Below are 15,416 nucleotides of genomic sequence, written 5' to 3'. Positions count from 1 at the left end.
GGTGCAGAGGTTATGATTATGCGCGGTCCCGCGGGGAGAGGTCTGAGGAAACTTACCACCCGCGAATCACTTTTTTTGCGGGTCACCCGTCGGGTACCGACCCAATGCAGGACTCTGATCCCCGCAGGACTCTGATCCCCGCAGGACTCTGATCCCCGCATCACCCGCATGTGCGCATCAAAGACGCAGACTCATTGTTCCCAGCACTAAAGTAGGGGTGAGTGTAATAAGGAGGCAAAGTTGATGTTCAGTGTGTTGCCGGGAGCATATAAGGATTCATCCACGATGTTGAAAATGTAAAAAATGTTTAAAACACATATTTAAAACCATAAAGATAAAAAGGTTTTAAAAAGTTATTTTTTAATGTTTTTAGGAGGTGATGCTACTCAGCCATTCAAATCGGTGCAGTCAGTGAGTCAGCACGATAGATTCAAACACACAGAGACGAGACAAGAAGAGAGAAACAGTTGGAGTAACTTCAAATGGCGTGCTCAAAAAAGAGAAAGGTAGACAGCGAAAACAGAGCATTTAATGACATTTGCTCTTACTGGACCTCTTTGAAATGCAATTGAATACCCCTGCATTATAGCAACAACAACAATAATAATAATAATAATGATAGCAATAATAATTGGGAGGGGGGACGCGGCTGTTCTCATGTTCTCTGAGGGGAGGCTCACCTTCCCAGACTTTGAAAACCCCTGATCTAGTGTATACAAAAGAATATCAAAAAATCAAAAAATTGAAATATTTTATTTAGCTCCATCTTCCCTTTTGTCTGTGTTAAGCAAGGCTAAGCTAGGCTAAGCTAGGCTAAGCTAGGCTAAGGTAAGCTAAGTGGTTGCAGAAGTTCGTTTTTGTTTAAAGTGATTAAAAAAAAAATATATATAAATATAGCCTGCTCTTTTCTTAAACTAATCTAGGCAAAATTAGGCTAAACTCGGCTAAACTAGGCTATGCTAGGCTAGGCGAAGCTAGGCTGTTGCTAGACTAGACTAGGCTAGGCTAAGCTAAGTGGTGGCAGAAGTTAGCATTTTTTCATGTGATTTTTAAAAGAAATATGTCATATATATTACACATTTGCAAATGGAAATATTTGAGCTGTATCTCCCCTGTTTTCTGTGTTAATCTAAGCTAGGCTAAGCTAAACTAAGCGGTGGCAGAAGTTAGTGTTCTCAGTGTGTTCCCCAAACTCTAACTACTCCCTTAAATCAATGTGGGAATGTTTTTTTAACTACTAAGAAGTCCTTCACCTCACTTTCGTAGTGAATATCCCCCAAAACCAGACATTCCTCTGTGCTTTGTTGCAGAGGTTTTAACAGAAATACAGGATATAAAAAGCTGCCTGAAGCAAAGAGTGGGAAAACCCTGCTCGGAGAGGAAAGAGGATTTTTAGGGAAAAGTCTAAATGATGCCGGGGCCATAAATCCACTGATCATGTCTGCTCAAACAGAGGCTATAAAACACATCTATCACTTTGGATGTTACGTGTAAGTGAACAGAACTGACGAGTTGCATATCCAGTAATGCTGCCAATTTGAAAAACTCCCACATTATGATTCCTCCTCATTAAGTCAAACAAGCTAGAAACATTTCTGCATCCCTCAGCAACATAAAACCCAAAAGCAGACATTTCATTTAGATAAAAACCTGCTCTCAGAACCAGCCTTCCTGACATATTTAAAGCATATAGCGAACATAATGAAATACTTGAAGGCAGTGTGTGTTTGCCGAGCAGCAGATAAAAGCCTGTTGTGTCCCGGTAGATGAACGTAGAGAGGAAAGTTGTTGAGTCTACCTGTGAGGTGAACTTCATGCACTTATCAGATTGTGCAGAGACTTATATCAGCCTCCATGCATTCCTCATCTCATATTTACCCAACATGCAACTCCAGAACGCTCTTATCGCTTTGTTTTGCTTTTCTTTCACTTTCAGGGGCCTAAACGTTGGGATTTGAGTATTCTGCAGACCATTGACATGCACAGAAACCTAGAGAACACACTACAGGGAATGGAACACACCCCAGCAAGCACAATAGGGCCTCTTTAATAACACTTTCTACCAGCAATCTCCTGAAAAACAACCACATAAAAGACTTATTTGACAGTGTGGAGGAAATGAGACAGCTTTAAATACTCTAAAGAGGTGAGGCGCTCGACTCAGAGGCGATTCATCCATTATGTCCGTCACTAAGGACTAAGAGAGGGGAACATATACACAGGGATAATGGAGAGAGATGGTTAAAGTACACACATCCTTTACTCAAGTAGAAGTACAGATACTCGTGTTTAAACATACTCTGGTGAAAGTAGAAGTACTCACTAAACTTCTTTACTCAAGTCAAAGTAAAGAGGCTTTGAAATGTACTTCAGTAAAAAGTACCCATAACTAGCAGCTGTTTTAAAGAGTACCTGACCTCCCTTTATATTAATAGAACAATAATGTCATTGTTAGCTAATGAATGTTTCCATGCTGAACAACGGCAACATGACAACGTTTTCATTGGTCCCTCTTCTTTAGAGAAGACCAGGAAATGATGGATACACGGATCGTGTTCAAATCAATAGGCACGCAATGACTCTAAATAATAATGATCACGCCACCAGACACACATTCAAACTAAAGGAACCAGCCTGTTTGGGAAATGTGAGAAGTAGAAAGTACAGGTATTTGTGTTCAACATGTAAGAAGTAGAAAGTACAGGTATTTGTGTTCAACATGTAAGAAGTAGAAAGTACAGGTATTTGTGTTCAACATGTAAGAAGTAGAAAGTACAGGTATTTGGGTTCAACATGTAAGAAGTAGAAAGTACAGGTATTTGGGTTCAACATGTAAGAAGTAGAAAGTACAGGTATTTGGGTTCAACATGTAAGAAGTAGAAAGTACAGGTATTTGTGTTCAACATGTAAGAAGTAGAAAGTACAGGTATTTGTGTTCAAAATGTAAGAAGTAGAAAGTACAGGTATTTGTGTTCAACATGTAAGAAGTAGAAAGTACAGGTATTTGTGTTCAACATGTAAGAAGTAGAAAGTACAGGTATTTGTGTTCAAAATGTAAGAAGTAGAAAGTACAGGTATTGTGTTCAAAATGTAAGAAGTAGAAAGTACAGGTATTTGTGTTCAACATGTAAGAAGTAGAAAGTACAGGTATTTGGGTTCAACATGTAAGAAGTAGAAAGTACAGGTATTTGTGTTCAACATGTAAGAAGTAGAAAGTAAAAAGTGGTCAGAAAAATAAAGTACTGATACCAGTAACTAAATATTTGTACTCCAATACTTCCCAGCTCTGGTGATGGAGAGCAGAGGAATGGTTTCAGGAGCAGAATCATTCCTCCTGAGGTCTGTTTATATGTCCAAGAATAACAGGAGCGGGAATCAGATATTGTGTTTGGACGAGTTCCTCCGTCTGTTTGGATTTACTCTGAGCCTCACAGCTGCTCTGACTGAACCACACACACATTTGTTTTGGTTTTACGAGGTTTTCAGACAAATTAAAAGGTTATTGTTTTACTGCTGAGTTATGCAAAACAAGAGCCTGTAACCAATCAGAAATATGTCTTACTGAGGGAAACCCCCCGTCTCCTCCGAGGCTCTGGAGATGATTTTCTGACTTGTTTTAAACTCCACAGAAGGTGTCGTTGAATACTCAATTCTGATTGGACATTTCAGATGTGGTTAATACATGATAACACACTGTTGCTAAGGAGAACAGACTGTTGCTAAGGAGGATTAACAGCAGCAGAAGACAGACAGACAGACACTAAAGGGAACTAAGCTAAAATGCTTGTTGTGGCGTTTTAGTCTAGCTTCTACTTGTGTCAGAAAATGCAGAGATTGGTTATTCCTTTGCAACACAAGGAGTAACATGTGATCCTTTTACAGGAAACACAATAAGCTCTTCTTTAGTAACACTGTAATCCTGCTAGTAGTCCCCAAATTAAAGAAATGTACCAGTAATCTGATCTTTTTTATGTAACTATTCCTTTCTTTTTTTGTATCCTAATTACTCGTTACTTGTAATCCATTACTCCCAAAGCCTAGGAACGACTACACATGAGTTATTTCTTTAAATGTCTCCTATGATGAAGTTTTAAAGGCTTGTCTGGCACAAACCGCAGAACAAAAACACACCGCCGAGCCTTGTGTAAAAACATCAACGGCTCTAAACTCCAGGAGAGACTGGGAGACAGAAAAACAAACCGCTCTGAGAACTTTTAACTGGAAGAGAAACCAGACGGATGAGTTTGGACTGGAAACTGGAGACATGCTGCCAACACACCCTGATAGACATGGATAAGGAGGTATCAGGAGGTGTGTGTGTGTGTGTGTGTGTGTGTGTGTGTGTGTGTGTGTGTGTGTGTGTGTGTGTGTGTGTGTGTGTGTGTGTGTGTGTGTGTGTGTGTGTGTGTGTGTGTGTGTGTGTGTGTGTGTGTGTGTGTGTGTGTGTGTGTGTGTGTGTGTGTGTGTCACAGCAGACGTGTTTGCCAGAGTGTGCAAAGCAATTTTCCACTTGAGTCTTGGCGGTGAAACCACAACACCCCGACCAGCGATTATCACATCAGAGTCCAAAGCCTCAGAGCGGCGTTCGAACTGGAGTCATGAAGAAATAAAAAGCTGTGTCTCGCAGTATCAACAACGTGACATTTTCCCCCCGTCAATGGGTAAGATGAGGGGTTTAGAATTGACTAGAGAGGAGAGGAACATACTGACATCACTACGGTACACTCGCGCTGCTATTTCTCAATGCTCAAAGGTTTTATCATCACATGCACAAAGCTACAGTGGTGAGATGGCAATGAAACTCTTCTGACCTGAGCTCCTCCAACAAGGCAACATATATAATAAAATACAATAATAAAAAATAGTGCAAGAAGTCTATATACATGTGAATAGAATATGATATGTAGAAGAACAGAATGAGGGGATTAGACTTTACTAGAGAGGAGAGGAACATGGTGACATCACTACGGTACACTCCCGCTGCTATTGGATAGCGCTCCAACACATTGCTGTAACTCCATCATATACAATGTGGTTGTTTTTACTCTGTAACACTGAGACAAACGTGTTTTGTGATATTGGGCTATACAAATAGGTGTTTGATTTGATTTGATTTGATAGGCTAAGGGGCGGGACATCTGTAAGCTGGTTGAAAGTGAAGCAAACACAGCATATATATCCAATAACCACCAATGAGAGAAAACTTACCACCAGTTGCCACGGTGATTTCACGCAGAAAGTGTCCATAAAAGGGGAAATCGAAGGACAGGTTGACTCTCTGTGAGGGAGAAAAGAGGAAGAGGAAGAGGAGGATCAGAGTCTTCATCTTATAAAACAACCAGAGGATTTAGATCAGAGGAAACACAGGAGAAAGGAGCAAACAGAGCTCATCTGTGCTGAACAGTAAATGACCTTGATGTGGATTAATGAGGACTCGTGCAATAATGGGATGTCTAATGGCAATAAATACACTTTTACATTATAAATCTATGTTTTATGGGAGCCCATTTCTGCTACCTACGACAAAAAGAGGGATAGTTATAAAACAAAAGAAAGGAAATGTGAATATGAAAGGTTTATGAGCGTGTGGAAATACAGAAAAGATAAATTATGTTTCTCTAAGGCATTTTAAAGCCCTTTTTATAGCGGGACAGAGTTTGGTTACATGTGGAAAGCCATTCTGCTGATGGCAATTAACACGTAATAAAAGAACGCTATAAAATCATGACGTTTTTCTAAATAAAACAAAATGTCTTTAACATGTCACCACTAATGATAGAGTACGCATTCATGCTTTAATGCTAAATCGTAGCGCTGCCAGCTAATGTGATGCAGAGAGAGAGTACTGAGTAAACATATAAATGAGGTCTGAGGTTAACACAGGCTGAAGAGATTTTAAAATACGACAGTAGATTCCCCACTGGTGGATTTAAACAAAGCGGTTGCTAACAAGTGTCTAAATGAGACGACTAAACGTCATCACGCCCAACATTAGCCGCCTTTAGCTTAGCGGTGGTGACGTGAAGTCATGTGACCGTGCTGTAGTTCCTTTATAGCCCAACATTAGCCTCCTTTAGCTTAGCGGCGGTGACGTGAAGTCATGTGACCGTGCTGTAGTTCCTTTATAGCCCAACATTAGCCTCCTTTAGCTTAGCGGTGGTGACGTGAAGTCATGTGACCGTGCTGTAGTTCCTTTATAGCCCAACATTAGCCTCCTTTAGCTTAGCGGTGGTGACGTGAAGTCATGTGACCGTGCTGTAGTTCCTTTATAGCCCAACATTAGCCGCCTTTAGCTTAGAGGTGGTGACTTGAAGTCATGTGACAGTGCTGTAGTTCCTTTATAGCCCAACATTAGCCTCCTTTAGCTTAGCGGTGGTGACGTGAAGTCATGTGACCGTGCTGTAGTTCCTTTATAGCCCAACATTAGCCTCCTTTAGCTTAGCGGTGGTGACGTGAAGTCATGTGACCGTGCTGTAGTTCCTTTATAGCCCAACATTAGCCGCCTTTAGCTTAGAGGTGGTGACTTGAAGTCATGTGACAGTGCTGTAGTTCCTTTATAGCCCAACATTAGCCACCTTTAGCTTAGCGGTGGTGACGTGAAGTCATGTGACCGTGCTGTAGTTCCTTTATAACCCAACATTAGCCTCCTTTAGCTTAGCGGTGGTGACGTGAAGTCATGTGACCGTGCTGTAGTTCCTTTATAGCCCAACATTAGCCACCTTTAGCTTAGCGGTGGAGACGTGAAGTCATGTGACCGTGCTGTAGTACCTTTATAGCCCAACATTAGCCACCTTTAGCTTAGCGGTGGTGACGTGAAGTCATGTGACTGTGCTGTAGTTCCTTTATAGCCCAACATTAGCCACCTTTAGCTTAGCGGTGGTGACGTGAAGTCATGTGACCGTGCTGTAGTTCCTTTATAGCCCAACATTAGCCACCTTTAGCTTAGCGGTGGTGACGTGAAGTCATGTGACCGTGCTGTAGTTCCTTTATAGCCCAACATTAGCCACCTTTAGCTTAGCGGTGGTGACGTGAAGTCATGTGACCGTGCTGTAGTTCCTTTATAACCCAACATTAGCCTCCTTTAGCTTAGCGGTGGTGACGTGAAGTCATGTGACCGTGCTGTAGTTCCTTTATAGCCCAACATTAGCCACCTTTAGGTTAGCGGTGGAGACGTGAAGTCATGTGACCGTGCTGTAGTACCTTTATAGCCCAACATTAGCCACCTTTAGCTTAGCGGTGGTGACGTGAAGTCATGTGACCGTGCTGTAGTTCCTTTATAGCCCAACATTAGCCACCTTTAGCTTAGCGGTGGTGACGTGAAGTCATGTGACCGTACTGTAGTTCCTTTATAGCCCAACATTAGCCTCCTTTAGCTTAGCGGTGGTGACGTGAAGTCATGTGACCGTGCTGTAGTTCCTTTATAGCCCAACATTAGCCACCTTTAGCTTAGCGGTGGTGACGTGAAGTCATGTGACCGTGCTGTAGTACCTTTATAGCCCAACATTAGCCACCTTTAGCTTAGCGGTGGTGACGTGAAGTCATGTGACCGTGCTGTAGTTCCTTTATAACCCAACATTAGCCTCCGTTAGCTTAGCGGTGGTGACGTGAAGTCATGTGACCGTGCTGTAGTTCCTTTATAGCCCAACATTAGCCTCCTTTAGCTTAGCGGTGGTGACGTGAAGTCATGTGACCGTGCTGTAGTTCCTTTATAGCCCAACATTAGCCACCTTTAGCTTAGCGGTGGAGACGTGAAGTCATGTGACCGTGCTGTAGTACCTTTATAGCCCAACATTAGCCACCTTTAGCTTAGCGGTGGTGACGTGAAATCATGTGACCGTGCTGTAGTTCCTTTATAGCCCAACATTAGCCACCTTTAGCTTAGCGGTGGTGACGTGAAGTCATGTGACCGTGCTGTAGTTCCTTTATAGCCCAACTTTAGCCTCCTTTAGCTTAGCGGTGGTGACGTGAAGTCATGTGACCGTGCTGTAGTTCCTTTATAGCCCAACATTAGCTTTTTACTGAATGATAAAGCCTCTCCTCACAGAGAGTAGCTTCCTCTCAGTGTTGCTACCTGAGTGGAGCTACAGCTCTGAATACTAATGATGGACTCGCTCCTCTCCAGCTATTGTTCCCCTGCTGTCTTTCTCTTTCTTTAAAGCCTGCCATGCTGTGGTCTCTGCGGTCACTTTACTGTGACCTCATCAGTATGCGCCTCACACAGGTCACCTTTTTCTGCAGAGGAGGATTGAGGAGAGCTTTAAGACTTCACTGCAGAGTTTCAACAGTTTAAATCCTTATTGCCCTGGGTTTAATGCTAGAGAAAACTCACTATATTATATCTTTCTGCTGACTTTTGTTCTAACTGCAATATTATAGAACTTTAGTGACACATATATACATAAAGCACTATTTTCAGTTCACTTTTTAACATTAAAGCATGGAGACTCTACATACTGATATACACCTGAACATCAGCAGGAGAGAACTCTTTAAAGTAGAGACACTACATACTGATATACACCTGAACATCAGTAGGAGAGGACTCTTTAAAGTAGAGACACTACATACTGATATACACCTGAACATCAGCAGGAGAGGACTCTTTAAAGTAGAGACACTACATGCTGATATACACCTGAACATCAGCAGGAGAGGACTCTTTAAAGTAGAGACACTACATACTGATATACACCTGAACATCAGCAGGAGAGGACTTTTTAAAGTAGAGACACTACATACTGATATACACCTGAACATCAGCAGGAGAGGACTCTTTAAAGTAGAGACACTACATACTGATATACACCTGAACATCAGCAGGAGAGGACTCTTTAACGTAGAGACACTACATACTGATATACACCTGAACATCAGCAGGAGAGGACTCTTTAAAGTAGAGACACTACATACTGATATACAGCTGAACATCAGCAGAAGAGGACTCTTTAAAGTAGAGACTCTACATACTGATATACACCTGAACATCAGCAGGAGAGGACTCTTTAACGTAGAGACACTACATACTGATATACACCTGAACATCAGCAGGAGAGGACTCTTTAAAGTAGAGACACTACATACTGATATACAGCTGAACATCAGCAGGAGAGGACTCTTTAAAGTAGAGACACTACATACTGATATACACCTGAACATCAGCAGGAGAGGACTCTTTAAAGTAGAGACACTACATACTGATATACACCTGAACATCAGCAGGAGAGGACTCTTTAAAGTAGAGACACTACATACTGATATACACCTGAACATCAGCAGGAGAGGACTCTTTAAAGTAGAGACACTACATACTGATATACACCTGAGCATCAGCAGGAGAGGACTCTTTAAAGTAGAGACACTACATACTGATATACACCTGAACATCAGCAGGAGAGGACTCTTTAAAGTAGAGACACTACATACTGATATACACCTGAACATCAGCAGGAGAGGACTCTTTAAAGAGAATCGTGTGTGTGTTGACTCACCGCTGCTTGTCGGTGTGTGTTGGACAGAATCCCGTGGATCTTCACTTTGTCTTTTTGCATCTGGTCCACATCTACCCACAGGTCCTTGCTCATTGGGTCTGACGGGGTGTATGTTTTTGACGTGTAGTAGTTGTGATCTGTGTCCTCCTGCAGAAATGACAAAACAAAATCAGTTATTTAGAGAAATGTAATACGACTTAATGGAGAGATTAGATATTGCTCTGCGTCCTTCCTGTAAATCTAATTCAAAGTAATCTAATAAACTCCAGCTGCAGATTTTGCAAAAACCTCAGAAAACACGAGTGATTTTTTATTCAGATGCTAATTAGATTACATGACAATGCATTTCCGTTTCCATTGTGTCTGCATTCTCTTTGCCCTTTAATTCAACTCTGTGGGTTTTTTCATTAGTGCACGAAGACCGTCTAATGAAATGAAGAACAAACAAGGAAGCCACTTGACTCTTTCCTCTCTTAAAGTAACAGCAGACTGCACCGTCAGGATGTAACAGAGAGTGGACTTTTATGAGCCATGTGGGAGATTTTATGGTTTCCTGAACAGAAATAGTTAGGATGCTCGTGTCTTTGACTTCCTGTTGCTCGTCTGCACTTTAATGAGAAACCGTACAGCTGTGTCTTTAAAGTGAACGTTGGTAAAGTGAGGGAAGCTGAGCTGGAGAAGCTGCAGGAGAAGCTGCAGGAGAAGCTGCAGGAGAAGCTGAGCTGGAGAAGCTGCAGGAGATAAGATATAAGTTCATATCACAAATTCTCCTGTAAGGCAAAGCACGTTTATTTATACACCTTTCAACACAAGGCAGTTCAAAGTGCTTTACAGAAATGAAAGACATTAAGAAACATATTGTAAAATGGCATTTAAAAACACTCATGAACAACAAAGAGACATGGATTAAAGTCACAGAGCCGTGTGAGATACACACATCTGACATGTTGAGCTCTGACTCAATCGTTGCTCACTTTTTAGCAGCAATAGTTTTCTTTGACCTCACTTTCTTTCTACTTTCTTGTTTAACTTATTAGTTATTTAAAGTGTTTCGTGCTAAACGAACCCCCCTTTGGAAAACTCTAATCCGACCCCATGGTACCTTTTAGTTTCCCTCTTTTTGAAATGCACATTATTTAAGTTGACCTTGTGTTTGTAGGAACCTTTAAAGACACAAAACAAACAGTGATTTGAAGTCGCTGCATGTTCTGAATACGCAGCGTTGTGATATTAAAGCAGCGCTCGGGAATCAGGAGACGAAATGAAAATGAGCCGAGTGAATCCCTTAAGAAACACACAAGTAAACAAGTGAAGCGTGAAACCCCCAATGAGCCTCTGAGCTGTCCCACACCTCCATTAACCAATCAGAACCCCCCTCCTCTCAGATTACTGCACATCAAAGCTACACAAACACACCCCCCCCCCCCCCCCCACACACACACACTGTGAGCGTTTATTAGAAACCTGGCACGTCTGCTCAGAACAGACTGTACCGCTCTGCAGGCGAGAGAATGAACATTCAGAGGAACATGTGAAGTCCCTGTGGCTTCATGTGCTCTAAAGATATTTATGCACATTTCACATTTATACACGACGACCCCGTGGTTCTGTTGAGTGCATTTACTGAATCCTCATGCACTTTACTTCTCTTTCTGGTCGGATGAAAACTGCATTTCGTTACTCTGTGCAAGGACAATAAAGCTGAAGACATGAAATGTGTATTTGTGTAGTTATTTTAAGACATCAAATAGATCCATTGGACATCTGTGAGTTACCTCTGAACTAGTAAGTAACTAGGAAGAGCTCAGGACTCTGTGTTAGTTTGCTTATGACTTTTGTTGAATCAGGTCCAAAGACACTTCTAAAAGTATGATATTAGAAGTGTAGATTGAGTTTGTCGGGTCCATCAGAGGCCAACATGCAGTCTGAGGGGTTTGAACTACAACAAGTGAGACAGGAACTATGCCCAAACTGTTTTATAGAGTTTTTTAGTGGTATTTTTAAGCAGCGATCTTTACTTAGTGGTGAATATACTTTAGGGGAAAGTGTGAGACATTCACGATTATCAACATTTACACCAACTTATTCAATATGTTGGAGTCAGAACAAGATGCTAACTGTTCTTTTTAGGTTGTTCTGGTGCTAATTCTATGCCGCCAAGGCCTCAAGAGTCTATGTTATACTAGCTATTACTTTTATTGAATGAAGTGTTGACATGTACCAAACAAAGACAAGTCAAAAGAACATGCAACACATGTCCAGATGAATGTGTTTATGGTATGTATGGTGTTTATCCATTGCACATGAGCTCTGTATGAACATCATTACGCCACACATGCTGTCGATTCCCATGAAACAGCAGCTGGGGTTATGAAATGTGCGGGGACATAAAACAGGTTTTAAAAGCTTCTCTGCCGACACAAACAACAACAGAAATAGAAGCCGTTACCGACAGCGTGTCCAGACGAGCAGTGAAGAAACTGATCACATCTGAACTCAGTGACTTTGTTTGTTCTGTAGTCTGCGTCTGTCCCATCTGATGAACAACACAGTGACTCACAGTCTGCTGCTATACAGCCAGGTGAGAGGAGTCTGTCCTTAACCAAAACACACGCTGACCTCAGATCAGATTCCTTCAGTTCTACTTCAACGCAAGCCTGTTTGATGGAAATTAAGATATAGTCACAGATATCAAACATATGTTGGAAGTGAGAGATTTAGAGTCAGTTAGCTTAGCTTAGCATAAGAGATGGAAACAAGGGTGCAGAAAATCCAGTTAAAATCAGGGTATGTGTCTTCAGCCCTTTGTGTGTGTGTGTGTGTGTGTGTGTGTGTGTGTGTGTGTGTGTGTGTGTGTGTGTGTGTGTGTGTGTGTGTGTGTGTGTGTGTGTGTGTGTGTGTGTGTGTGTGTGTGTGTGTGTGTGTGTGTGTGTGTAATGACAGGAGGAGTTATGGCGTGTTTGTGCTGGGGACTGCCTTTCCATTTAGCAACAGATAATAACCCTCTGAGAGCCCAAAAAACAATGTGTGTGTGTGTGTGTGTGTGTGTGTGTGTGTGTGTGTGTGTGTGTGTGTCTGTCTGTGAGAGCATGATTACAGTTCAACCTGAGATGATTAGAAGCTAAAGGGACTCTTTAACGAGCTGTTTGCACCCCGGCGTCCGACATCATTACGACTGAACGCCACAACAAGGGGACGCCTTACACACACACACACACACACACACACACACACACACACACACACACACACACACACACACACACACACACACACACACACACACACACACACACACACACACACACACACACACACACACACACACACACACACACACACACACACACACACACACACACACACACACACAGTTAATTTCCTGTGTCTGTGTGGTCAGGTTTAAGAAGAAGGTAGACGAACACCTGAGGGCTGATTTTAATATATCAAATATTCATCTGTCTTTTCATTACCCAACATCCAGGGGAGTTATAATTGCTCCAGGCTGAGGGAGTATTTTTAGACACACAGCTGAGCAGAGAGCTTTATCGATTCCTGCTCTTTATATTCCTCCCTGTGGAGCTGCACTTTAGTTGGGATTCATTCAGGGGAAAAGACGGAGAGTCCATTAACTAATGGGTTTATGATCATCGCCCCAATCCCTTACCTACATCTCTTAAAGGTCTCCTATTCTACTATTTTTAGGCATATAGGGGTGTGCAAACTTTTTTCACCGAGGCCCACATACAGAAAAATATTCGAAGGGCTGGGCCGCTCACTAGAGGTCAGGTTTATTGCCTCATAAGTGAAGTTATAAGTTAGTAAACTCAATCAAATGTAGGTAAATTAAGCTTGATACAACCGCCTACATGACAGCTCTCCATAGGGCTTCATTTCCCTATGAACACAGCTCATTCCTTAAAACAGAAGCCTTAGATTCATTATCATAAGCGGAAATAGGAAGGGTATATTGGGCTTTTTTCTTATCAACTTATCTAATTTGTCAAATCTGGATCAGCTCCATTGTTCCCCCGTTTTTAGAGATGTGGGTACGGAGGAAAAGAGAGAGGGTTTGGTTTTCTGACACTTTGTGAGTCTCCTGACACACCGGGGACACACCGGGGACACACCGGGGACACACCGGGGACACACAGGGGACACACAGGGGACACACCGGGGACACACCGGGGACACACAGGGGACACACAGGGGACACACCGGAGACACACAGGGGACACACCGGGGACACACCGGGGACACACCGGGGACACACAGGGGACACACCGGGGACACACAGGGGACACACCGGAGACACACAGGGGACACACCGGGGACACACAGGGGACACACCGGAGACACACCGGGGACACACCGGGGACACACCGGGGACACACCGGGGACACACCAGGGACACATAGTGATATAGAGAAGATATCACTTTGTGAGTCTCCTGACACACCGTGGACACACCGGGGACACACCGGGGACACACCGGGGACACACCGGGGACACATAGTGATGTAGAGAAGACATCAGAAAGTGCATTTTGCATGATAGGAGACCTTTAAAGTCTACTCTGTCTTTATATAGACATACAGATTTACACGTATACAGTTCCTACCTCTATCTGGGAGCTGTTGTCTGTTTCCTCTGCAGACATCAGACCCGGGAATCCTTCAGGTTCCTCAGGCTCTGGATCCTGGTTCTGGTTCTGGTCGTTGTTCTGGTTCTGGTCCTGCTCCTGGCTGGCTCTGTTGCTGTCCATGTTACGAGGTTTCGGAGGAAGCCATCTCCTCCACCTGTGGCTGAACAGCTTCACATCCACTGCTGTTTCCTCATCTCCAGACAGCCCCTGCACGTATGAGTAGGAGACCCCTGAGGAGACAGGAAAACAAGGTGTGAGATTAGCATAGCATACAGCACGGACACATGACTTCACGTCACCGCCGCTAAGCTAAAGGCGGCTAATGTTGGGCTATAAAGGAACTACAGCATGGTCACATGACTTCACGTCACCGCCGATAAGCTAAAGGCGGCTAATGTTGGGCTATAAAGGAACTACAGCACGGTCACATGACTTCACGTCACCGCCGCTAAGCTAAAGGCGGCTAATGTTGGGCTATAAAGGAACTACAGCACGGTCACATGACTTCAGGTCACCGCCGCTAAGCTAAAGGCGGCTAATGTTGGGCTATAAAGGAACTACAGCACGGTCACATGACTTCAGGTCACCGCCGCTAAGCTAAAGGCGGCTAATGTTGGGCTATAAAGGAACTACAGCACGGTCACATGACTTCACGTCACCGCCGCTAAGCTAAAGGAGGCTAATGTTGGGCTATAAAGGAACTACAGCACGGTCACATGACTTCACGTCACCGCCGCTAAGCTAAAGGAGGCTAATGTTGGGCTATAACGGAACTACAGCACGGTCACATGACTTCACGTCACCACCGCTAAGCTAAAGGTGGCTAATGTTGGGCTATAAAGGAACTACAGCACGGTCACATGACTTCACTTCACCACCGCTAAGCTAAAGGAGGCTAATGTTGGGCTATAAAGGAACTACAGCACGGTCACATGACTTCACGTCACCACCGCTAAGCTAAAGGAGGCTAATGTTGGGCTATAAAGGAACTACAGCACGGTCACATGACTTCACGTCACCACCGCTAAGCTAAAGGAGGCTAATGTTGGGCTATAAAGGAACTCCAACACGGTCACATGACTTCACGTCACCACCGCTAAGCTAAAGGTGGCTAATGTTGGGCTATAAAGGAACTACAGCACGGTCACATGACTTCACTTCACCACCGCTAAGCTAAAGGAGGCTAATGTTGGGCTATAAAGGAACTCCAGCACGGTCACACATCTGTTCAAATCACCTTAAAATTAAAATTCCATGTAGGCCACCACGAATATACTTTAATA

The 15,416-nt window shown here is 43.2% G+C and overlaps 1 protein-coding gene across 1 annotated transcript in view; it reads right to left on the bottom strand.

Moving 5' to 3' along the window:
* The window catches only part of plxdc2 (plexin domain containing 2), a 95,703-nt gene that overhangs the window by 30,099 nt on the left and 50,188 nt on the right, over window positions 1–15,416 (bottom strand). The window contains exons 2-4 of the mRNA XM_034148052.1: window positions 14,110–14,363; window positions 9,489–9,635; window positions 5,209–5,278 (exon numbers count right to left, since the gene is read on the bottom strand). Coding sequence (XP_034003943.1) covers window positions 5,209–5,278; window positions 9,489–9,635; window positions 14,110–14,363 — 471 coding nt within the window. The remainder of the gene's footprint in view (window positions 1–5,208; window positions 5,279–9,488; window positions 9,636–14,109; window positions 14,364–15,416) is intronic.

The sequence above is a fragment of the Trematomus bernacchii genome, unplaced genomic scaffold (assembly GCF_902827165.1).
Source record: "Trematomus bernacchii unplaced genomic scaffold, fTreBer1.1, whole genome shotgun sequence".
Taxonomy (NCBI): domain Eukaryota; kingdom Metazoa; phylum Chordata; class Actinopteri; order Perciformes; family Nototheniidae; genus Trematomus; species Trematomus bernacchii.
This window is presented reverse-complemented; position numbering and strand designations above follow the sequence as displayed.